This window comes from Heliangelus exortis, chromosome 14 (assembly GCF_036169615.1).
Source record: "Heliangelus exortis chromosome 14, bHelExo1.hap1, whole genome shotgun sequence".
NCBI lineage: Eukaryota > Metazoa > Chordata > Aves > Apodiformes > Trochilidae > Heliangelus > Heliangelus exortis.
The window spans coordinates 5,948,501-5,973,917 of NC_092435.1; the positions used below are offsets into that span (position 1 = coordinate 5,948,501).

Here is a 25,417-nt window from a genome sequence, read left to right on the forward strand (position 1 = left end):
TGACTCCCAGCCCTCTGGCAAGCTTGCAGCCTCCTTCACAACCTGAAAACCTCCCCTACACACCTTTCCATGCTCACATGCATCCTGCTTTCCCCTTCACAGGTTCCAGGCGCTGACTTCCCACACCCACACCCACGCTCCCCGTGCTTCTGAAAGCCTCACCCTTTTCATAAAATCACAGAACGGTTCAGGCTGGAAGGGACCTTGAAGCTCATCCAGTTCCAACCCCCTGCATGGGCAGGGACATCTCCCACCAGCCCAGCTTGCTCCAAGCCCCATCCAACCTGGCCTTGAGCACTTCCAGGGATGGGGCAACCACAACTTCCCCGTGCAGCCTGTGCCAGCCTCTCACCACCCTCATAGTGAAGAATTTCTTCCTAATACCGAACCCAAATGTCGCCTCTTGCAGGTCACAGCCATCACCCCCTGTCCTATCGCTGTACGCTAAAAAGCCCCTTCCAGCCTTTCCTTTGGGCCCCCCCCTTTCCTCTCCGCCCGACCCATCCCGGCTCCGCTCTCCCGCCCATCCCCGGCCCTATCCGGGCTCCCGGCCGCGCTGTCCCCGCCCCGCAGCGCCTGCGCCCAGCGCCGCTTCCTGGTGTCGGCGGGGCCGGGCCGGTGCCGGGGCGATGGCGGGGCCGGTGCCGGTGTCGGTTCTGGCGGCATTGGTTGGGCTATGGGCGAAGGGGGCGGCGGGCGGGGAGGTGGCGGCGGCGGCGTCGCATCCCGGGGCGCTGGAGGAGGAGATCGTGTCGGAGAAAGCGGCGGAGGAGAGTCACCGGCAGGACAGCGCCAACCTGCTCGTCTTCATCCTGCTGCTCACCCTCACCATCCTCACCATATGGCTCTTCAAGCACCGCCGCGCACGATTCCTACACGAGACCGGCCTGGCCATGATCTACGGTGAGGGGCGCCCACACCCCAAATCCTCCACCCCTTATCCCCCCTCCCTCTTTATTCCACCACCCCCCTCCCCTTACCCCCCCTCTGCGGGGGGGGTTGATCCCTTCCCTGGGCACTGGGAGCCCCGTCCAAAACCAGTCCCAGCTCTGCACTGGGCCCACAGGAGCGGGTTGGGGGGGCTCCCGAGCACCCGGCTTCACGGCACCGCCAGCGGGGACCAGCAGCCCCCCCGGCGTGGTGGCCCCGTGCCGAGGGGACACCGCAGGGCTCGTGTCGTGGTCATCTGGGTGGGCGGAAGGCTGCGGAGGTGCCCCGAGGGGACACACGCCACGTCCCTGGGTGCTCCTGGGCTTTGCGCCCCAGGCTGGGCAGGATCTGGGTGTTGCTGGAGGAAAGGTTATTTTTCAAACCCTGGATATCGAGAGCTCTCAAGGGCACTTAATCTCTGGTGGCGAGGGACTGGTTGGGTTTTCCCAGGTGACCTCCCAGGCTGGCAGCAGTGTAGGTGAGGCTGCCACATGCTAAGTGGCCTTGGAACCATGTCACTGAGCACCAGAGAGCCCCACCTGGGGAGTTGGGACAGCATAGACTGGTTAGGAGCCTTGCATCCCACACACTGGGGCCAGAGGTGTTGTTCCCACTGTATGTTTAGAGTGCCTGAAATTCCAGAAGGTGTCCAGGGTGAGTGGAGAAGCCATGTGAGGAGATGCTCTCACCCTTTGCTTTGCATCCTGCTGCTTGGGGAGCTGTGTGCACAAGCTCCTACTTTTGGGGTTCCTCCTGATGCTGTGGCAGGACTTGGTGACATGCCCTATGTGTTCCCACAAGAAGTGGAGGGAGGTGGTGGGTCTGTAGCTGATTGGGCTTTAAGAGTGCCCTGTAATTAACTGAGGTGATGTGAAGTGACCTGAACCATTGTTTGGAGATGCCATGTGTGGATCTGTCCAGGTTATGTTGTGTGACTTGGGATTTGTGCTGGAGGAATGTTTAACATGGGCACGGGTCCTTATCTGGACAAGATTGTTTGAATTTAGGATTGCAAGAGTGTCTTCTGCTGAGTGCTGTGGTGTCACTTCTCTGTGCTGTCCTTGCCCTTGCTGGGTTTGAGTGATGTGTGACCCAACTTGGTTACTTGGCTGAATCCCCATGAAAAAGCTTTGCTCTGAAGGCTGTGACTTGACCCGTTTGGGCCATTGGCTTCTGTGATCCTAAGTTTCAGTTAATTGGAAGCATTCTTCCAGACAAAGCAGTGGAGGCTCTTGTGCCAGCCCAGAGGCACAAAATACTGGTCTGGCTTTTCAGATTCCTGAAGTCACCTCTGGGTGCAGGCACTGCTGGCCTCCTGCCTGGGGCAGGGCTGCTCACCTTGATGGGACCTGGGACAGGAGGTGCTGTGGGAACATGGGTTTCCAGCACGGAAGGCATGGAATGCATGGGTTTTCCAGCATTTCCATCCTTCTCCTGCTTCCCAACTCCTGGACTTTCTGGAGTCCTTCCAGGCTTTCAACCTTGCCCTTAGCCTTATTCTTCTGGAGTTTTCTACCTTGTGATCACTCATTCTCCCTGACCCACCTGGGTGCTCCCCTTGTTCTCAGAGGGCAGCCTGGGTCATTTTGGTCTCCTGCTGATCCACAAAACACCTCTTTTCTGTCCTTTTGCAGACTGTCCTTAGAAAATTGGTGGCAAAACTGGTAGTGTCACCTGTCTGGCCATGCAGAACCCCCTGAGTTTTTCCTTACTATCTGAGCATTTGGCATTTGCTTCTCGGGTTGTGACAGCTGCCATAGGAACAGGGATGGGTTGTTTCCCAAGGAGTGGTGAGATGCTGTTGGTTTACAGTGACAACTTAAAAGCTGCAGGAAGAAAGCTGGTCCTGCTTCTGCTTTGCTTTTCCCTGCCCCCTGCCATGCTTTCAGCCCCGGGGAAGTCCACTGAAAGAAAATGTGGAAGTGCTGCAGTATCCAGGCTGCAAAACAGACCCTGAAATCTGGGCAAGAGAAGTGATTAGTAAAAAAAGCTTGTATTTTACTAATTAAAAGCAAACGAACAAACAAACCCCCCAAACTCATGACAGCTAAGTCAAATAAAACTTTTGCATCTCTTCTTGCTGAAATAATCAGAGTTCCCTTGGTGTTTGTGTTTTTACTGTAAGTTGTTATCTCTTGCTCCCGGGTGGATTTTTATCTTACAAATCACACCATTGGCTTGGAGCTGGTGTTCAAGAGGTGGAGTCATTTCATGGTGATAGACAAAGGTGTTTAATAGCCTCTGAGCTTAATTTCAGTGTTTAAAATGATGTTCCCACATCCGAGGTACTCGGCATTTGGGATGATTAATTGAACACTCTGGTTTCCGTTCTCAGGCCTGGTGGGGGATGTGACAGGAGCTTCTCTAGAAGTTTAGTTTCTTTGTACTTGTTCCCACTTGTCCCCTGGGTTTTGTATGTCTAAGCTGCTTGTTGTCAGGATGTCTTCAGTTGCTCACTACATTTTTCTTTCCTTTTGGTGTCCAGATTAATGCTTGCCTGGGGATCAAGTGTGCTTCCATTGTTGTTAAATTCCTGAATGGTAATATATTAGTCTTCATTTAAAACCTTACCTCAGAAATGTTCAACAGTACCTGAAAAAAAAAAAAAAAAGCCCATGGGCTTTTGTTCTTTTTAATGATGTTGGGAGAAAAGCAATGAAATAATCTCTTGCACTTTGCATAAAAGAACTCAATTAATTTACCAGCTTTGCCTTTAGCTTCTCTACTCCTTGGCAGCTTTCAGCTGGCAGGTTCCTCGGTGTCAGGTTCCCTCTGCTCTGCTCCCTCCCAGGGCTCACTTTTGTAAAACTTTTGGCTGCAAAAACATGTCGATACTGGTGAAGCAGCTCACAGGTTGCTGCTAGGGTGGCTCTTGAAGTGCCAAGAGAGTTTGAACCATTTCCTAAGAGACCAGGAGGTCCCACGTGTTCTCCTGGGTTTGGTCCAGGTAGCCTAAGCCTGGGTTTGGTGGCTGAAAAAACCTTGGCATCCAGGTCAGGTTTGTCTTGGGTGGGGAGGGCTGATTAGATCTGGGCAGGAGGGGCTGATGATGGGGTCCTCCTAATGTTGTCAGGATGTTTGGCTGCCTGGTGGGTGCTGCAGGCCATTTCTGGTGGGGCAGTATTTGCATGTGGGTGTCTTTTCCCACCCAGGTCCAGAGAGCTCTGGGAGCCTCCCAGGCAGCATGTTACAGGGCAAGATAAAATGCCTGGTTTTTGGAGCCCTAAACACAGCCATCTTGGTAAAAATTGTAGATTTATACGTCCCTTTTCCTTTATCCTCCTCCTGACCAGAGTGGGAATTTGGCTGTGGCCATCCCATGGGGCCAAGAACAGCTGCCTGGGTGAGTGAGACAGGGAAGATGAGCAGGGATGCTATCAGATGTAGCCTGCTTTGGGATGGGGATTAGGAGTGGAGAGGTGGGTTCTCAAAGTGCTGAGCCTGGGTATTTAAAAGGGTTGCTGGAAAAGACAAGCAGCTGCTGGAGGTTTCTGACTCCCATGTAAAGCTCTAAAATAAACTTTTTCCTTTTTTTTTATTTTTTTTAAAAAAAGACTTTTTAAGAGCCTCCCCAGGTAGCTCTGGAGGTCTGGAGAGTGTGATGTACCTGGTGCTCTATAGGAACAGAGGAGCAGTTCCAAAGGTCTGGCTCTCCTCCCTTGCATTTGAATTCTCACTATAACTGTTTAAAGCTGCTTAATAGTCATAAGCAGGTGTAAATAACCCCCTGAAGCTCACTTTATCCCAGTGAAGAGTTCTGCTTGTCTCTTGTGGTACCTTGGGGGACTTTATCTGCTGGGTGGAAGGAAACCTGGGAGTTTTGTCCTGATGCTGTGATGCCATGCAGCCCCCTGCCACATGCTCATGTAAATACTTGCTTTAGCATCTCAGTGTTCTTGTCATCCTTGCTTTCATATCCATGCTTCTGTTTCTGGAGCAGTGGAAGATCACAGGAACAAAGAGGCAGAAGAGGAAGCAAAAGGATTTGGTGTCCCCTCTTAGTGATGTTGTTGTGAAAGCAGCTTCTGGATGCTCTGCACTGTGTGAAATTCCAAGAAAGAGCTCATCTTGCTGGAGCTGACCATGCCTGGTCATGCACTGAGAGGGACCTTTTCTGCTATTATTGGGGCAACTCTGTGCCAATGGGGCAGTGCAGGATAAAGCCCAAAGCATGTGGTGAGCACAGGGTCAACTACATGGCTTGAAAGCATCAGTAGCTTTGTGGGAGCAGCTCAGCTGTGCTACGGAAGTGCTGTATTTGACCAGGGACTGGGGTTTGGGTGCAGTTCCGTGGTCTGTCAGCCTGGTCCCTGAGATGAGCCTCCAGTGTGGTGGGTTAGCAGTGAGGAGTCTCTTTGCACCTGGTTCTTCTGCCTCTGCTCATGGCCTGGATGTGTGCTTGGGGGCCCTGCTGTGCATGACAACCCCTGGGGAGGGGAGGTGGGTTCTTTTCTTTTTGGCTGCTGGCAAAACGAGCAAATCTCATCCTGGAAATCTGCTGTCAAGAGAAGACAAAAACCTGGTGGCAGATTTGAAACTGGCAGCAGGAGATGCTGAATGTGCCAAAGCCCCAGAGTCATTCCAGAGCTCTTACCTGGGCTGTGCTGCTGTAAGGTGGCTGTAGAGAAAGAGATGGGTGTTCCCTTCAGTTGGGGTTGTGACCTGCCTGTAGGAAAGCACAGAGAAAAGTCTTAATTAAGGCAACAGTAAAGAAGCAGGAGCATCCTGGCAGAAGGAGAAGATTTCTGAGTGTTGCAGTCTCTGTTTAGTTCCCACGTGTCTGAAAGCTTTTCATAAACGTGTGGTTCAGAGATGGGGTTAAGATCTGGGATTTCTGTGGTGGCTTAGTGCTGCCTTCATCAAGGAGTTTCCAAACCTTTGTGTGCTGAAGGCTACATGGAAAGGTGTCTTGTGGGACAATCCCTCCTCCCCAGCCTGCAGTGGTCAAAAAGCTCTGCCAGGAGAGCTCTGTGCACACTCTGTGGGTAAGAAGGAGCCGGAGGGGCCTTCACCCTCTGGATGCCATGAACCTGGATTCAAGACTTCAACTCATCAGCTGGGCTGCAAACAAAAAGTGCTGTAGAAATTTGCTGACTTGCACATCAGCTCCAGGATTCTCCTGAGCAGCAGCAGAGCTGGAGGCAGCCTTGGCTCAGGGGGCTGCCCTGGGGCTGCTGCTCGTGATGTAGAGCTGAAGCTTGCAGGGGATGAGGAGCAGACCCAGGTGTTCAGCCTGGACTGAGAAACTTTCATGGGTTTTGTACAAGCGGGGTGAAAGCTCCCTGGTGCGGGAGGAGGCTCTGCAGCATCTTACGAAGGGTGCTCTCTGTCCTCAGAGCATCTGTGGTGGTTTTGGGGAATTGTTTTTAATCCCTGACCAAGATGAAGGGTTTCATGTATTTCTGTAGTGACAAAACGTGATGCTGCCAGATTTCCAGGTGCAGTGTGCATGGTTTGGGCACATGTGAGCAGGTCCTTGTCCAGGTTCCCAGCTGTGTGCCAGCAATGCCAAGGCACTTGCCCTAAGAAAACCAGCATACCCTTGGTGTCAGCCCTTGGCTGCTCTGGAGAGGGGCTCTGGCTCATTGCTTGGTAATTAAAAGCCTTCAGGACCAGTCGGTACCCGGTGTTAAAAAGTCCACACGAGCTCAGAGCATTTGCATATCTCATGGGAGGATGTGGATGGTTTAATACAGGCAATTGTTTGGATGGTGGTTGTGCTCAGCAGCTGAGCATAGGGTCAGGATTCTGGCATGCTTGGTGCTGCCTTTGCACTCAGATCTTCAGAGGAGTTTGCTGTGGTTTGTCTCATCCATACATGTCCCTCCCCAGGGGTCCTGGTCGGTGTGGTCCTGCGCTATGGCATCCATGTCCCCAGTGATGTCAACAACGTGACACTGAGCTGCCAGGTGCAGACCAGTCCTGCCACACTGCTGGTGAACGTCAGTGGGAAGTTCTACGAGTACACCCTGAAGGGGGAAATCAGTGCCCAGGAGCTCAATAACGTCCAGGATAATGAGATGCTGAGGAAGGTAAGGGCGTCAGTGATGGGAGAGGTGAGCGATGCTCCCCACTCTCTCCATGGCCATGAATCCTGTGTCTGTTGGATTAAGTGATTTTAAAAATTTGTTTCTTTTTAACCAGTCAGACTGTGGTCAGCTATAAAGTATAAGTCGAGCACAACGTAATGAAACCAGTTTCAGCTGATCCTAATTTAAGCTGTTCAGGCTCTGGGCTCTTCCTGTAAAAGATCCCAGACACATCCTCAGTGCTGATCTGACAGCATTTCACCTGGTGGGGTTGCAGGGTTTTCTCCATATATTTTATATGATATTCTTATTTGTGTTTTATCTTTCAAATTCTTACCATTTAACTGTTGGTTATTTTTTTTTGTCTTAACAGGTGACTTTCGATCCTGAAGTATTTTTCAACATTTTGCTTCCTCCAATTATATTTTATGCAGGCTACAGCTTGAAAAGGGTACGTGCCTTTACAGCACCTGCAGTTTTAGTTCCTCTGCCTCCAGAGCATTTTTAATACTCAAGAGTGCTTTAGTGCTTGCTCAGCAGGCCAATGCTGTGGAGATGGGCACAGTTTTGCCCAGTACATGCAGGACTGTAGGAAGCAGGGCTGAGGGTGCCCAGTCAGTCTCATGCATCCCCCTGCCCTGCCCAGCGACTTCAGCTGTTTCCAGTGTGGTTTGCACGGGGTTTTTTGAGGTCAGCAGGGCCATTTCACACATCCGTATGCTCACAACACATAGGAGGGTGGGAAGGTTTCAGAAAGCAGCAGCTCTCTGAAATGCTGACTTGGAAAGAGAAGAAAATGATCCCGTTTAGCTTGCGGGAGAAGAAGGGAAGAATGCTGCTGGGTTAGGAAATCAGCTCCCAGGACTCAGAACAGTACCTTATTAAATACAGGGGTTCAAGAAAATGATATATTCATGTTTATTAATGCTGCATTAAGATCTGCTGATCTGGTAGTGTACACCATCATGCTGGGCATTGTTCTGCTGTGCTTGTCCAGCTCCTGGTGTCTGAGCTGGGTGCAAGCTGCTATGGACGCTGTGCAGGCTTGAAATAAATAGCTTGCAAAATAGAATTCAGTTGTGGTTTTGGTTTTGTTTTTTTTTTCTTCTCCTTTTAGAGGCACTTCTTCAGAAACTTGGGATCCATCCTAGCATACGCTTTTCTCGGCACTGCCATTTCCTGCCTGGTGATCGGGTGAGTGGTTGGAGGTTGGACCTGCTCTGGTTCTGCTGCAGGGCTGTGAGCTGTGCTGAGAGGCAGTGCTCTGAGCCTGGGTCTGCAGCCTGCCCAGTCCCAGCCCTGAAAGATCACACAGGCTTTCTCTCTGCTACTGCCATGCTGCAGTGGCAAATAATGCTAATTACTGTCAAAACTTCAGCTGTATGGACAGGGTGATTACTGTCTAATTACATAGTGCTTTCTCAGCATCCCTTGCAGAATAGTAATGTGTGTGGCAAAGGACATTACACACTTCTCTGAAGATTGTCTTGAAAAAACAGGCAGTAACTTCAAGTTACTGAAAGCACGGCCCTAACAAGTGTGAGACACAGGAGGGCCAGGATTGTGAACGTGTGGCCTGTCCTTACTTGCTGGAAGCAGGTGCCAAGTGAGCACAGATATTGTGTTTCAGATATCTATCCCTGTGTGCAGAGGGAGCTGGATGATTCCTGCTCTGAATAGCAGCACTCAGGCTGGCTCAGGGTGTTTTCCACCAGGCAGTCCAATAGATTCAAACAAACCTCAGCATCTGCATTATCTGCTCCTCGCTGAAAGTTTTAGCCATTTCAAAGTCAGGCCAAGGTCATCCCACTGAAATCTGTTAATGTGAAATATTGCAAAGTGAACACGAGACCCCATGAGCCTGCCTGCTGCTTTTCTTCAGTTGTGTTATGTCTCTGGAGGAGTTACAGTCCCAGATCCTCACTGGTGCTGTGTTTGTGGTCTGAGTGCTTTGGTGTGCATGGTCTGGCAGCTTCCTCTCAGACCATGGCCCTGGGGTTTCACCAGGCTCAGCTCATCCAGTGCAATTCTTGGGTGTTCCAATGTTTGAATAACTTTAGGGGTTAATCTGGTGAATTCAGGGGGATTGAGCCCAAGTATTGAGAAGAGATGAGTAACTTGCCTCTTCCACTCACCAGCTCTGTTGTCTATGGCTGCGTGGCACTGATGAAAGTCACTGGACAGCTTGGGGGAGACTTCTACTTCACTGACTGCCTCCTGTTTGGTGCCATCGTATCAGCTACTGACCCAGGTATGTTATGTGGTTATTTTCCCCCTCATTTTATGCATTTGATCTGTTTTGAGTTGGGGTGAAGAGGGGAAGAAAGTCTGCACCCGATAGAAGTTCTCTCTTTCTGAATTTTGGAGTTTTAATTTATTTGTCACGCTCCTAGAGGTAATTTTTTTCTCCATGCCTTTTTATTTCCTTCCAGTTCTGTGTAATATACAACCAAACCTCTGCTTTCCTCAGTCTTTGCTTGCAGTGAAGTCCTGGAAGTCTCTCTCTTGACTGCAGGGTTTTGGGCCAGGTCCCCTGTGTTTCTGCCACCTTGGGCCAACGGCTGATGTGGAGCAAGATGTGTAATGGGGGGGTATGAGTTGATAATTTTAGTTAGTTTAGCTGATTTCCTTCTGCTTCCAGTTTTGTGAGATTTTGGAAGGTACTGATATAGTTGAAAGTTGATTTTAACAGCCACTGCTAATGACAGTACTGACAGTTTGGTCTGCTGAAGCACTTTGTAAATCAAGACTATAAAAAGCATGCCAGGTCCACTGAATTTCATTTAATTTGTGATTACTTTAATACTGTAGCTGTGTATTTGCACGTTCCAGCTTCACCTAAAAACTCAGGACCACAGAAAGACCTCTCTTTCCTCCTGCCCTTTGCTGAACAGGGGCTGAAGTTCCTCCTTTGCAGCTGGGCTGCAATGTTTGGGACCAGCGTGGTGGGGCTGGGGGGGTGGCAGCATCTCCCCCCTCCCAATGCTGCACGAGCTTTGGCAGATATTTAAAAAATGCAGATATTGGTCAGTTTTACATGGAAGGGAGAGACTGCACACCTGGATGAGCCAAGTCTGCTGTCCTTTTGAAAGTGCCAGTGGCTGTTGTGAATTGGGACTTTTACCTGCTCGTCTTAACAATGAGTCATTTCCAAAGCAAAATGAGGAGCACTGTATGTGCATGCATATATGCAAGAATATCACTGCAGAAAATAACCTGGGGCATAATATGGTGGTAGCCACATCTACCTGCCAGGTGGAGATATGAGATGTGCATTCCCCATGTGTTTTTAATGATTTATTCTTCTATGTTCCCCAAAGATTTGCCAGGCAGCAGCGTGAATAATGCTGCCGATATTTTTATTAAAAAAAATAATACCACCATAAAACCTTCAAAATAAGGTAAAATTACTTCCTTAGCTTCTCAAAATGTGCCTTGGGTGGCTGTATGTTCAGGCCACCTTTGGCAAGGGACTGTTCCCCTGTGGCTGCAAGGCTGAGCATTCTCCCTGTACCTTAGGTGGGGTGTTGGCATTGTTGGTGACATTTGTGACAGTTGTGAAGTGAGGAGCACCTCACAGGTGTGTGGCTGTGTGATGGCAGATGGGCAGAGGCCAGGCAAGGACTGTAGGTAGAAGTAATGCTTGGAAAAGCTGCAGACAAGCTGTTGGTGATGTTTCCCTTCTTCAGGCCTGGAAATAGGAACAGAAGATTTCACAGGAGCATTTCCCTATGTGTATATGGGCTAAACCTCCCTTTAGTGTGCACAGATCAGTCCCTGCATACTGTTTTAAGGGGTTTTCAGAGAAGCTGATGGGAACCAGCTCAGCCCTCAGCAGCAGACAGAGCTGTGCCCCATGCTCCATGTGTTACACCTCACTTGCTTTAGACATGTTGGTTTTGCAAGGCTGATGTGCAAAGCCTGCTGTGTTTTCATTATCTTATTGGAGCCACTGGATTGCAGGAGGGCTTGAGGGTGCTCCAATCTCTGCCACATGGCCATAAATCACAAGAAACCCCCGTGTAGGGTTTGAGCTTATGCCTGGCTTTTTCCAGCTAAGCCTGAAATGTTGATGCATCTGTGCTGGCACTTCCACCTCTGTGGAATCCAAGGATTTCTTTTGGAGTATAGGGGAGGAAGGAAAAGGCATTGTCCTGGACAAGCCTGCATCCTCCTGGCTTTCTGTAGCTAGAGGAAGGCTCTCCCTGATGCTCCCAGCTAATGGCATAGCCATGGTCCACAAGCTCAGACTATCTGGAAGCTCAGAGCAGAGTTTGCTCATCTCTGATTGCTAAAGACTCAATAGACCTAATGTCCAGGATGTGTTTTGGTAAATGGAAGAAAAAAGAAATGATAAAACAGATCAAAATCTGAAAGGGCAGAAGAAAAGACTATGAAAGAGGGTATAGACTATGAAAGAGGGTACAGGGGATGGCTGGCAGCATCAGAGCAGAGCGGCACAGACATGCAGGAACACAGTTTTCTAGAAAGGGGTGTTTTGTTTTGTCTTTGATTACACCAAAATAATGGCACCTTTTTGAATGTCTCTCTATTTTTCTATTTGTCAGTGACTGTTCTTGCCATATTCCATGAACTCCAGGTTGATGTTGAGCTGTATGCCCTTCTCTTTGGCGAAAGCGTCCTCAATGATGCCGTTGCCATAGTGCTGTCTTCGTAAGTGTGTTCTGTTTTTATTTTTAATTGTTATGTATGTTACATGTCAGGCATTGGGGGAAGCCACTTGGCCTTGCTCCTGTAAAACAAGAGAGCAGATTTCCCTGTTAAATGGTTCCAAAAGCTGTAGGGATGCTTCTCCTCATTGCAGACTGCAGTTTAGGATTGTGGGTTGGCCTTACAACTTCTCCCTGCATGATGGATGGTTTTGTTTTGCTTTTATGGCTGGTTGACCCAGCCAGGAGGAGGTTTCTGTGTGCCTCTGAAATGGGAAGAGCATCGTGTCTGCTTTTCAACCACAAGATCCTACTGAAAGTCTGCAGTAGTGGCTTTGCTCCTGCCTGCCTTCCTGCCCATCCACAAATACCTGCTTCTGTTTCAGTGGAAAAAGTTGGTAAAGCAGCAGTTTCCTTTCTCTCCCCACTTTCTGTGCATCAAGAAGATGGTATTTCTTACACCTGGAGTTAATAGTGTGGACTGAACACATGGGAAACTTGCTGGCTTTCTGAAGAATGTTTTATAGTCTTAAATATTTCATGTCCTCTGTGTGTAGGACATATTTTTTATGAATTTTCACTGTGTTGTCGTCATGGGAATTTGTTTGGAAATATGTAATAACTGCCATGGTGACAGATTAATGTATGGCTAAGACTAATGCAGAAAATATTTCTGGAATACTTGTCACTCTTTGGCATAGTGGTTGTGTGGGTTTTACTGAGGTGGAGGCAGCAGCTAACAAATATTGTGAGCTGTGTATTTGAGTTGTATTTACTCAACTGAGTGTTTCAGTTGACATTTCTGGAACTGTTGGTATTGCTTGCTCTGGCTTTTAAGCTCAATGTCCCACTGCTGGTGTGAGAGTAAATGTTTCACAGCCAGATCCTGTTTAAGAATGATCCTGGGTGGGGAAGAGATGGGGTCTTCCAGCCTCTGTAGGAGGTTCTGGGTGGGAGTGGGTGGGTTGAGCATCAGAGCAATGACATTTGGGGTGGGTCTCCACACATGTGACTCCAGTGATTTGTCTCTTGTACTGTTTTGGTACCAGCTTTGTAGCTGTTGTTCTGATTTCTTGCCTTCCTTTTTCCACGAGCTGAGTTCAGTCCGCCCCCCTTCCCCAAAATAAGATAATTTGTGGTAAAACAGCAACTTTGGGCTGCAGTCAGCAATTATTTTGCCACGAGGCTTTTGTGCAGCCCAGCCCAGCAGCATGCTGACTTCTCAAGGGCTTCTCATCAGTTAACTTGGACCTGGTTTACAGTTTGCCAATGGTCTTTGTCTTCATGGTCACCATAAATGTATGGCAGGTATTGGTCAGTGCAGGTATCTCAAGGACAGCCTTGTGTCACCTTGACACAACCACATCTTGGGTGCAAGGAAGTGAGGACCTCATGTTCCAGAGAGGAGAGCTCCTCTGAGAGCAGCCCAGAGCTCCTATTTATGTTTCCCCTTTTTAAAATTTGGTTTGGTGTTTGGCTGCCCCACAGCAGAGGCGTAGTTGAGGGACTGGTGTGGGGACAGTTCTGCTCCCACACACAGAAGAGCTGCTCCCCAGGTAGGAGATACAGGGATGAGTTGGGAAGATGGGGAATTGGGGGTTTCTGGGTGAGTGGGCTGTGCAGATGGAGGAGCAGCCACCTGGGTGATGCTCGTGGTGGGTTCTGCCTTCCCCCCAGGGTGAAGGGGGCTGCAGCCATGGCTGACCACGTGTGGGGGTTCAGTGAGTGCCCTGAGAAGCCCTATCAGCTCCTTGTACATGGTGACAGTGAGCACTGAGGATGCTGTCCCTGTGCTGGGTGAGGACGAGGAGACTTCATGGTTTCTGCCAGGAGTTTGGTCTCCTCCCTGTTTTCAGTCCCAGTCAAATGTCCATTCTGAGCTTGAGGAGCAGGATATGTGTCTTTCTGTTCCTGCCTCATGCTCTCCTGGCCTGGTCTGGCTTGGCAGCAGGGAACCAGTTGTAGGATGAAGAGGAATTGAACCCAGAACTGAAAGCTGGATGGCAGCAAGGTGCCAGGGCTGTGGTCTGGGGGCAGGGAGAAGGGAGGTTTCACAGGAAAAGGGACAGGGTTAAAAAAAAACACACAAAGAGCAGATGGCAATAATGTCTTATTAGCAATGAAAAAAGCAAAACCAGAAGGAAAACTGTAATGGGATAAAACACAAAACTGACACCCAAACAGTTGGCTATGTAGGGGAAATGAAACCAGTCTGGATTTAGAAAAAAACCTCAAACACTCAACCCCCAGAATATGAGCATATTGGTGAATGGGAAGTAGAGGATGGGATCCCAGTACCTGAAGGGGCTACAGGAAAGCTGGGGAGGGACTTTTTTCGAGGGCATGGAGTAATAGGAGGAGGGGTAATGGATTTAAACTGGAAGAGAGGAGATTTATGTTAGACATTGGGAAGAAATTCTTTAGTGTGAGGATGGTGAGACACTGGCACATGTCTCACATGGATGCCCCATCCCTGGAAGTGTTCAAGGCCAGGTTGGATGGGGCTTGGAGCAGCCTGGTCTGGTGGGAGGTGTCCCTGCCCATGGCAAGGGGATGAAACTAGATGATCTTTAAGGTCTGTCTTTTCCTACCCAAACCATTCTGTGACCCTGTGATTAATGAATGAAATTAAATCACAGGGAAGAAGCTGCAGCTTGCAATGTAAAAGACAATGCAGAAAAATGAAGTTTATGAAAAGCAGGAAAGTTTAGCAAGGGAAGTGACCCGTGATATGTTGGAAAGGAGAGGGTGGTGATTCTTGTTGCAAAAAAATGTTGGTGTGTAGGCAGGGGGGAAAGCTGCAGGAAGTGTCTGCAAGGCAGTAACTTTCCGTTCCAGTGTAACTTGTGAGGTTAAACAGCAAGTGTTTAAAGTTCACGTTTAAGAGTTTTAGCAGAGCCAGCTGAGTGATTGTTAACTAGGAAGTTAATGTTTTTGGCAAGTTTACCTTGAAGAAAATTATGTAAGGAGTTAATATTAAAATGTGACTGAGGAGGTGGGTAGGGGACACCTGTGTCTCAGCATTTCCAGCTGAAACAGCAGAATGGCTGATGCAAGATTCCAGAGCTCAGAGGGAGCAGATTTGGAGATGGAATCAGCATGGCAGACTGATTTGCCATCTCATCTAAAAGGTCTGTTGAAGTTTGGTGGGTAAAGATAACAGCATTGCTGTAGTGAAGCAGCAGAGTGCTGTTTGCCTTGCTACCCTGTGCCATTTGCTTCAGAACTCAGAGTGGTGCAAAATCAATGTAGTGCACCTTAAATGTGGTAAAGCAGCATAACTGAAGAGTTCTCCAGGGGACATGGGGGTATTCACATTGGCCACCTCTGAGGAGTCAGTGGAGAAATGTAGGCTTCCCACTTGAATGCTCTGTGGTCCCAGAATGCTGATGCCAACCTTCCAGAATGCCCCCCCAAATGACAAGCTGTCACCGAGCAGATGTGTTTGCAGATCATGCAAGAGACAGGCTTTGGTCCAATGCTTGCTAATGTGTGGAAGCAACAAACCCAGACCCTCACCTCAGAGAGGTGGCTGAGCTGCAGAAAACTGCCCAGGAGCAAAGGGCACCCCAGGCTCCTCAGGGCAGGGCACAGGGGCTGTTGCTTTGTGCTGAGAGCACGTGGGGATTGCACTGTGGGACTCAAGTTTTGTCTCCTTGATTTATCAGTGATGTTAAAGTGCTTTGCAAGGCTTACATAGTCTGGAGGTGCCTTTCCCTCCAGACTAAGGAGCATTTTGTTCTTTTTTTCCTCCTTCTTTTAGTTCAATTGTTGCGTACCAGCCAGCAGGTGACAACAGCCACACATTTGATGTCACAGCAATGTTCAAGTCCATTGGGATCTTCCTAGGGATATTCAGTGGATCTTTTGCAATGGGAGCAGCTACTGGAGTTGTGACAGCTTTAATATCCTTTTTGTTGTTGTTCGTTTGTTTTTTGATTTTTTTTCCAAAGTTTTGCATACCAGCTTCCTTTTTTTGCTGTGTTGCATCTCACCCAGATGCAGTGTTCCATGATTTTTTGCCAAAATTAATGCAAGGCAGTGCCATAGCCTTTTTATGGGCAGGCTGTGCCATGCTGCTGCGTTGCACAACTGGATTTGAGATTCTCTTAGCCTAAGGTTTCTCTCCAAATTGTCCTTAACCATCTGCAACGTCACCAAGTTCACCAAACTTCGGGAGTTCCCGTTGCTGGAGACTGGCTTGTTCTTCCTGATGTCCTGGAGCACATTCCTGCTGGCTGAAGCATGTGGCTTTACAGGCAAGCTCCAGCACAGCCCTGCATCTGGGACAGAGATCTACAGGGATGATGGGGCTATGGAGTTTTGCTTCTCCCAGTATTGATTGCAGCTGGGGCTCTCCCTCTGCTTTCAGAAGTTTAATTATTCTGGGTTCTGGGGTTATTGCATTAAGTCTTCATCAGTATTTGGCTTCATTTCAGCTCCCTTTTCATGAGCAGGAGTCTAATGTGATGCTCTGCTCCCCAGGTGTGGTGGCTGTACTCTTCTGTGGGATCACACAAGCCCATTACACCTATAACAACTTATCTACAGAGTCCCAACACAGAACTAAACAGGTGAGAGCTCCTCATCCCTCTTCAGGCTCTCTGAATTTCAAGTTCAATATTTTTTCCTTCCATCTAATCAGAAGTAGGTGCATCTGTCTTTCCTACAGATGGATTTTACTAGGGTTGCTTCTGCAGAAGTATTTGTTGCATGATGGATGGGCTAACATGTTTTTCTTGTTAAGTGTATGTTACTTCTGATTCACTTTTAATTTGTTTTTCTCTTTCAGTTGTTTGAGCTTCTGAACTTCTTGGCAGAAAACTTCATCTTCTCTTACATGGGACTTGCACTGTTCACTTTCCAGAACCATGTCTTTAACCCTACCTTTGTGGTGGGGGCTTTTGTATCCTTTGGAGCCCATTTTATAAGACAAAAAAAGGAAGGGAGTGGTGCCTCATCCCAGTTTGTGTTTTTCATTTAAATGCGTGGGTGTTCTTTTTCAGTCAATCTGGCTTTCTTCTTAAAAGGGGATTTCTCCTGTGCAGTGGTGCCTTTGCTGGTTATTTTAAGAGGATGGAGATTTTTTTCCTCTAGCTTTTCTAGCTCTTCTATTTTGTTTTTTCCCCCTTTTTTCTTTTTTTTTTCCTTCCCCAGTATTGACTCCTTTCATGGGCATTTGAATCAGCTCCTTCAGGAACTTGATGAACATGACACTGAAGCACCAGACTTTGTCACATGGCAGCATGGCACCAGGAGTGGCTTTGCAGATGAGGACTGCCTGGTACATCTGTTTATTTCCTCTTTTCTCTGTTATTCCATGTGGCTGACCCCAAAAAAAGCTTGGTTTGGGTTTTGGTTTTTTTTTCCCTGTCTGGTAGCACAATTAAAGCTACAGTAGATGCCTCTGAATGATGTCATGAGAAAGGATTTCCCCTTCTGTAGGCTGATGGTACCAGAAACAATCCATTGGTCCTGGTGTGTCTCAGAAAATAACAGATTTTGAAGGAATTTTTTTCCCTATCACAGGGAAGCCAGTTATGCTGTGCAGATTTATTTTTACCCTTTACCCCGCACTGAAGCAGATTTATACTGATAAAAAGAACATTGTTATCTTTGCCAGTGCTGGCATGGGGGTTTGCAGTGGGGTCTGTTGGATTTCCTCAGTGAGCTTTGGCAAGGTTGCAGTGGGGTAAAGGGAGAGAGGAGCAGGGAAATGCTGTTTGGTGCTGTTTGGGTGGTGAGATTGAAATTTTATGCTGTGCTTTTTCAGTAGGAACTGGTGAACTCGCTGATGAAATAGCTCATTCATGAGAGAGATCATGAAACACGTCTCTTATGCAAATTCATGATGTTCAGGAAAGAACATAAAAGCTGGAAGAATTTTCCATATTATTCAAGGCTGTGCTGAATACTGGCTCCAAGATTATTTTTGCCATCTGGGTGCTGGTATTAAAAGACAGCTTCAAAGATAAAAAGCAATATGAAAGGGCTGGTGATTCTTGTATCTCGCAGGCTATGAAAACAGAAAGACTATTAGGATTGGTTTTTTCCCCTTCTCAACTGCTGCTGCTTTATTTTGCTGAATAATCTTTGGGAATGGGAGTTGACTTAAAGCTTCAAACCCAACTGTGAAGTGTGGCATGCTGGGGAATGTCAGTGGGGTTGAGGTAGCTGGGATGAAATGAGCTTTGCAGAGGACAAATAATTCTTGGGGTGGAAAACTGACCCGGCAGGGGTGACCATACAGTGGGAAATGGTGGGGTTTTTTTTCTCTCATTTCACTTCTCAAACCTGCCCTCTCTATATTCCCTTTTTTATGTGTTACTGTCTCTGTACAATATGCCTGAATTGCAATGTGTACTTTGCTTTGCTGGGGCAGGTGCTCCTCCCACACTGCTGTAGCTCACAGAGCTGGGTTACTGTCTTTGCATGCAGAGGGTCAGCATTCTGAGGCTTCCCAGCATCTGTCAAGCAGTAGAAGCTCTGTGTTTAGAGGTGGGATGCAATGGGAGACATAGGAAGAGCAATTTCCTTAACATGTGCAAATACAGCTTGCTATCTTCCTGGGAAGAGCTGCCAATATTTACCCCCTGTCATTTTTACTGAATTTGGGGAGAAGAAATAAGATTGGAACGAATTTACAGCATATGATGATGTTTGCTGGTATGTTATTGCAACCTTGCCTGTGACCACGTGGTCCATCTGCAATTCCTTGCCCTTGAGCACCTGGAAATGTTCCTTATCCAACTCTAAATCTCTTCCGGGCAATGTGTGGAGAAGAGGCTGGGCAGGAGAGGGCTCCCTTGGGCTCGGTGGTATGAAAGCTTTGGTTTTGAGGTGCAGGACTGAGCTTCTCCTGCCCTGAGCTTGAATGCCTGGTGTGGGCAGGAGGAGGCTTTGCCTTTCTGGGATGAGAAGGAGCTGATGGCTTCAGTCAGCTTGTGCTTCAGCCTCAACCATCACCGCTCATGCTCTCCTCAAGACGCGGATGTCCCACCAGAGGGACAGACCACACGTGGGGCAGCTCGCTGTGCAGGGAAGCCCGTGGTGGGGGCAGCTGCTGGTGCAGGGCCCTAATACAGCTCCTTCTTTCCTGGCAGGGCTGCGAGGAGCCATGGCCTTCGCCCTGGCCATCCGTGACACGGCCACGTACGCGCGGCAGATGATGTTCAGCACCACGCTGCTCATCGTCTTCTTCACCGTCTGGGTTTTTGGGGGGGGCACCACGGCCATGCTGTCCTGCCTGAACATCCGGTGAGTGCGGCGTGCCCAGGGCCCTCCTGGCACGGCAAATCCTCTCTGTGATCCCACTCAGTTAAGGGTATGGGTTTTAAGAGACAAGAGGAAGATCATGTCCTTCCCTCCAGGAGCGCAGCCTGTCAGCAGCCCCTCAGCTCAGAAAGGAGATTGAGGTGCTGGAGCAGGTCCAGAGAAGAGCAAGGAGGTTGTGAAGGGATCCAGCACAAGTCCTGTGAGGAAGGGCTGAGGGAGCTGGGGGTGTTCAGTCTGGAGAAGAGGAGGCTCAGGGGAGACCTCATCACTCTCTACAACTCCCTGAAAGGAGGTTGTAGTCAGGGGGGGGGTCGGGCTCTTCTCCCAAGGCAGCTCTCAGTAAGACAAGAGGGCACAAGAGGTCTCAAGTTGTGCCAGGGGAGGTTTAGGTTGGATATTAGGAAAAAAATCTTTACAGAGAGGGTGATCAAGCATTGGAATGGGCTGCCCAGGGAGGTGGTGGATTCTTCATCCCTGGAGGTTTGTAAGAACAGAGTGATGTGGCACTCAGTGCCATGGGCTGGTAACTGCAGTGGTAGTGGATCAAGGGTTGGACTTGATGATCTCAGAGATCCTTTCCAACCCTGTGATTCTGTGACGCTGCCTGTGCTAACCCTGGGCTTGTTCTCCCCTCCCCAGAGTCGGTGTGGATGCGGATCAGGAGAACGTGGTGAGTGGGGTGTGGCGGGGCAGCCTCTGCGGGGGAATCAGCACCGTGCTCAGGACACAGGGGTTACACCAAGACCCTGACAGTGCCCCTCTGGGCTCTGCTCCCTTCCAGTTGCAGGAAAGCTTTTATCTCCTCTGGTGAAAGAGCCTGCAGTCAGCAGGAGTGATGGCTTTTCTGTGCTCCCTGTGGTTATCAGAGTTGCTTCTATGGAGTTGGAAAGAAGGGCACAGAAGTAATGATGGGTTGTTCAGTCCATCCACATTACTGCTGCGATAGATTTTATCTCTCCCCTGCTGGGTCTGAAAAAAATTCCAAAATGCGCCTGACACAGAAGCTTTCTGCCTCATCCCAGTGTTCAGTGCAGTACAGAAATGCCATTTACTGACTCATTTCATGTCACATCTTCTATCCCACTTCTACCCATAGGTAACCACAACCTCTCTTTTTGTCCCCGTTTCCTCTGGGTAGTTGTGTGGCAGCACAGGAACCACCAACCACGCTGAGATAAATGTTGGATCCCTGCAGTGTTGGGAGTTTTCCTGCCTGGCAGCCCTGAGCTGTCTCACTCTTGTGTCTGCAGCCTGGTTGTGCTGTGGCTCTACTTGATTTCAGTGTGGGTTCTGCACCTTGGAGGTTCATTTTATTCAGAGCCATTTATTGGGTTGTTCACCTCCTGAAGAGAAAGCGTCAAATGCTGAAGGAAGCCCAGAGTCATAAATCTGAAAGCTGAATTTCAGGCAACATTTGATGGAGGTTGGACCTGTCACTATTAAATGTGATGTCTGAATGCAACCACTCACTCCAAGGCACTTTTAACCTTGGGACCAGAAACTGTAAAGCTGTAGAAGAATGGTCCCTTTGTGCTCTGATACCACCCCCCTAAAGCTGTTGTACACTGCTAAATCCAGAGCGTGGTGCTGGAAGCACCTTTAGCCTGTCAGGGTGTGAATGTCCTTACACTTGCTGCAACCCTAAGGTTTCTTCTCAAGAGGCAGTGGGAAAGTTTGTCTTCTTCAGGAGAATCTGGATCACAGGGGGTTACCCTGCTGCTGTTTAATGCTTTGCTCTTCCACAGGGTGTCCCGGAGAGCGAGAGGAGGAGCACGAAGGCAGAAAGCGCCTGGCTCTTCCGTATGTGGTACAACTTTGATCACAAGTATCCTTGAATGGATGTGCCATGTCCCGTGTCCCACATGGATGTGTGGATGCCCATCTGCCTGAGCAGCTCAGGTGACACAGTGTGTGATTTGCTCCCTGCTTAGCAGAGGAGCCAGCATTTGCTTTCCCATCACGCTGCTGGTTTTTTAATTGCACCTCCTTGTGTCTGTGAGAAATGACCATTCCCACCCATCATTAACTGGGAATGCTGCATTAGCTGGGTTCTAAGCTGGGATCTCCAAGGCTGGAAGCCGTGGAAGCCCAGGGGTCCCTTGTTCTTGTAGTCCTTGTGGCAGGTGGGCAGGAAGGGGTAGGGGGTCTTCTTATTTGTAGCCCTCATGGTAGACCTGTGCCTCTCCTCCCTTGCAAATGCTTTGCCATGAATTGGTGGAGGAGTGATTTGCCAGGCAGAGAGGCACAGGATGATGGCACAAGGGATGCTGCTAAGCTTCTTCTTACCAGGGCTGTGTCCTCTTATGTCCCACTCTGTTGGGTTGCATTCGTGTTGCTCGTCCCTATAATTTTGTGCTTTCAGGGACCGTGTTTCTTTCCTTCCTGTGATCACCTGAAGACACTGAGTCCCTTACATGCTCCTTCATCTCACCTGACTTATCAAGATCACCCCTTTCCTCTTTTTTCCTTAACCCTCTCTGTAGCTATCTGAAGCCTCTGCTGACACACAGTGGTCCTCCTCTGACAACCACACTCCCAGGGTGCTGTGGACCCATTGCCCGGTGCCTGACGAGTCCTCAGGCATATGAAGTGAGTCCATGGGTGTCTTTTCTGTCACACAGTTGGTGGAGTGTGACGTTTATGTTTCTGCATAGCTTTTGGGTGCTGAGAGCCTGAGGGGGGTGATCAGATATGGGGTTGGTGAGTGAGGTAATTCCTGTGAGCATTTTGCTTTTTTTCCACCTGACTCTTTGGTCATGAAGAGACTCGTGGTGTATTCCTGGTGGTTCCTCAATAATGCTGTCACGGGGAAGCTGTCACGAGTGTCCTTCCCCAGGTCCAGCTGGGAGGACACAGTTTCCCTGTTGCCTCCTTCCAACCATGCAGCCGAGCTGTTCCTGCAGCCTCTTCAGGTTCATTACTCACAACCAAAAAGGTTGCCAGCAGCTGAACCAGGGCTGATTTTCTCCTGAAATTATAAAGATCCCTTGCCTGAGCAGCCCAGAAGGACAGGGAGGTGACAAGCAGCTGTGGAGAACCTCTAGGCAGTGACCTCTTCCACCACCACCCTTGGAGGAGCTGGGTTTGCTGTCAGGTTTGTCCTCCCCTGGCTCTGCGGGTGGCTGGTGCTGGTTTGGCTCTCCTGCAGGCTCTTGGCACTGGGCATTTGCCATGCCAGGAGCCCCTGGCAGCAGCAGCTCTCTGTGGCAGGAGTTTTCTTGCCCTCCTGGCAAAGCATCAGCATCTGGCTCCTGCACAAACCAGAAGTGGCTCTGATGGGTTGGTGATGTGATTCCTGTGGTTATGGGTATTTTAGTCCGGTCAAAACCACTCCCATTCCCCATCTGTCTGGCTGTGGCATCAGAAAGAAGAGCCAAGAGAGGCCTTTTAGGCAACACACAGAGAAGTCAGTATGTTGTGTGAGTCTCCTGGGATCAGAGGTGTGTGTGTGTCTGTGTGTGTGTCTGTCTGTCTGTGTGTGTCTGTGTGTGTGTCTGTGTGTTTCTGTGTGTGTGTCTGTGTGTCTGCGTTTGTGTGTGTGGTCACGGTGCAGGAGAAGGCGATTCGGTGCCTTTCTCCGCTTTTTCACCACCATTGTGCAACGGCACGCGTAGCCCTTCAGGAAGAGTTAAAACCACCCTTTTCCCTCCTGTTTGCTGCCCAGAATCAAGAGCAGCTGAAGGACGATGACTCCGACCTCATTTTGAATGACGGGGACATCAGTCTGACCTACGGGGACGCCACCGTCAACACCGACTCCGTTGTCCCCGGCGGCACCTCCCGGCGCTTGGCGGGGAACGGCTCTGAGGATGTGCTGGACCGGGAGCTCGCCTTTGGGGACCATGAACTTGTCATCCGGGGAACACGCCTGGTCCTGCCCATGGACGATTCGGAGCCACCATCCAACATCCTGGATAACGCAAGGCACGGCCCAGCATAAGGTGGCTTGGCTTGATTGACAGTAATATTTGCATATATGATCGAAAAATAAGTACTACCTAAAGCCTAATGCATGTCTCAAAAATGTCTAAGCTGTATAAATATTATTTATATGGTGTCAGAAGAATATAAATATTCTCTGCCAAGTACTTGTAAAGAACAAGCTGCAAGTTTTAAGTTAAAAACTGTGTTGACTGCACTGTGTAGGGTGGAACTGTTTTAGCGTAAGAGTCTTTTGCACACGGTGAGCTTCGTTCATGTGTGATTTGAAAAAGGATTTAATTCCCAGCAGGGTAAGTAAGGGAGCTGATTCCCTGTGCATCCTTTGAGCCTGGGAGAGGAGGGTAGGAAGGTGCTGACGAGGAGTGGAAATCGCTTTTATTTAGATGAGGATTGTTTTGTTGTTTTGGTTGGTTGTTTTGTTTTTTTTTTGGTCTCTGATCTTTGGATAGTCACATTGGAAATATCATCGAAAAATCTGTCCACAGACCCTGTTGCTGGGCAGTGGCTGGTGATAAATGTGTTCACTTTGTGAGAACCTGGGCTAGGACCTGGAGACTCTCTGTTTCCTAGTTACCCTCTGCCCAAGCCCTGGTTTTGTAGACTAATGGCAGGCACCAGACAAAGCTGACAGAAAGGACTATGGGTGTCTGGCTGCTCAGATGGGAGCAGGAGGGGAGGAATGTGTCTGTAGTTGTGTTTAGCAGAAGGAGGTGACCTCACAGAAACTACACCAGGCATGCACAGATTTTAGGGCCGAGTCTATCTTTCAACTGTGGCTTAAAGCAGCCATCAAATTCTCAAGTGGCAACTAAATTTCACATTTGGGAAGCAACCGTGTCTTGTGTGTGAGCGAGTCCCTTCTCCTGCAGTCGTGGACGTGGTCAAGATGTGCAGAGGTACTGCAGTTGTACACAGGGCCATGGAGCCCAGCCAGCCTTGAACACCAGCTTTGCAGATACAGGCTGACACGGTACCCCTGGACCTCTCCAGAGGTACTGAGCAGCAAGGTGGTACTGACGTGGAGTTGTCCGTCCATCCTCCTGTACAGTCAAAAACCATTGCACTTTGTTTAATGACTCCTTAGCATGCTGTGTGTCTGGAATCCCCACCCCATCCCTCTCATGTTTCTTATCATTTAATGAGAAATGTTTGTGAGTTGATTTTTATTTCTTTTTAAATTTTAATTTTTGTTTTCCAAGGAAGAGCACAGAACAATTTGCGATTTCACCTTAGTGTTAAAGGATTTACTCTGATGTTAAGGGAATGGCTAAAGGTGCAGTGATACTGTTAACCCTGGCATCCTTCTTTTTCTCCTGAAAAGGGGGAATCACAGAAATTTACTATATGTAATTTTATTGTCTATTTTAGCTGCAGTTTTGCTATATAAACCTTTCAGGGTTACTGGTGCACTACAGGCCCGTTCTGGAGTTAACCCTCTCCAGAGGGCTTAAACAGAGGTGTTTAAAAAGAGAATATATTAAAAAGAGCCATGTGAGTCTGAGCACTCACAGCTCTCATTAGGTTTCCTTGGAAGAAACTTGCATCTCTCAGGATCCAGCCCTGAGACCTCAGAGCAGTGTCCCCACCATGGCTGTTTTCCCCAGCACCACCTGAGAGTTGGAGGAAACAGGAAATCCTGAAATTTTGAGCGTATGTGTATAGTTGAGAAAATAAATCTAAACTTTTTTTTTTGTTGTTTTGTTTTCATTTTCTCAGGTCTAAGTAACATTGCCTTAAATTTATGGATGTGAAACTAATTATTTTGGCAGTTTGTCCCCAAGAAAATGCTTTCTGCTTCTTTCTGAACAAAATGTGTAAGTTTTGCCATAGGACTCCTCTAGAAGGGGGTAAAGCTCTGTTTATATTTAGATAGGGCATCTTCCTTGCACCAGTAAATGGCAGTCTTGCTGTTAACATAGCTGTTGGATTAGTGCTAGCCTCTTTGTTTCCTGCTATGCAGGAATTCCATAAAGTGTGCATTTTATATGATGTCTGTAACTTAACTTCACGTGTTTAAAGAAAAAACAAAGGAAAAAAAAAGAAAAAAAAAATGTAGGTACCTGTTGAGTTTAGGTTTACTGCATCACTTCTACATCCTGTTTTTCATTTGTTTTGCCTTTTTTGCAGAGGTATGATAAACAACTACCTCTTGTTTTTTCCTGTATAGTCTGACTATGAATTCAATTTACAAAGCTGGCGTTGGTGGAGGTGAAGGTGCAGGATGGTTCTGCTTCCCCCAGAGCCCGGGGTCCAATTGCCAGGCCCCTGCACCCACACAGCCTCAGGGCTCCCTCCCAGGCAATCCCCAGCTGAGGTGCAAATTAGCAGCTCTGACTGTTCTCTGTCATGTTTTACTGTAGCCTTGGTAGCATTTCTCTCTTTCACTGACCCTTCCACTTCAATAATTTATCCAGTCTCTCTAACCTTGCCAACACATTATCATAAGACTCAGCTTTTGACACCAGTGACAGCTCAGTTAGTACATTAAAGAAAAAAACACATTAACAAATTATGGTTTTATGTGTTTCCAGTGAACACTTATGATCCATACTTAATACAACCAGGACTGTT

General features: G+C 48.5%; 1 protein-coding gene across 2 annotated transcripts; it reads left to right on the top strand.

The window, feature by feature from the left end:
• Window positions 1-579: 579 nt before the first annotated feature.
• Window positions 580-24,538, top strand: SLC9A6 (solute carrier family 9 member A6). 2 transcript variants are annotated; one of them, XM_071757439.1, is made up of 16 exons: window positions 580-903; window positions 6,763-6,962; window positions 7,333-7,410; window positions 8,077-8,153; window positions 9,098-9,210; window positions 11,528-11,633; window positions 15,393-15,534; window positions 15,783-15,888; window positions 16,115-16,203; window positions 16,422-16,535; window positions 18,184-18,295; window positions 18,733-18,886; window positions 19,544-19,574; window positions 20,650-20,729; window positions 21,388-21,493; window positions 22,569-24,538. In XM_071757439.1, the coding sequence occupies exons 1-16, from the start codon at window positions 630-632 to the stop codon at window positions 22,842-22,844; spliced, it is 2,058 nt and encodes a 685-aa protein (XP_071613540.1). In that variant the 5' UTR covers window positions 580-629; the 3' UTR covers window positions 22,845-24,538. The 2 variants fall into 2 exon arrangements, with proteins under 2 accessions (XP_071613540.1, XP_071613539.1); XM_071757438.1 differs by having other exon boundaries at window positions 602-903; window positions 15,393-15,539; window positions 15,788-15,888.
• The last annotated feature ends 879 nt before the right edge of the window (window positions 24,539-25,417 follow it).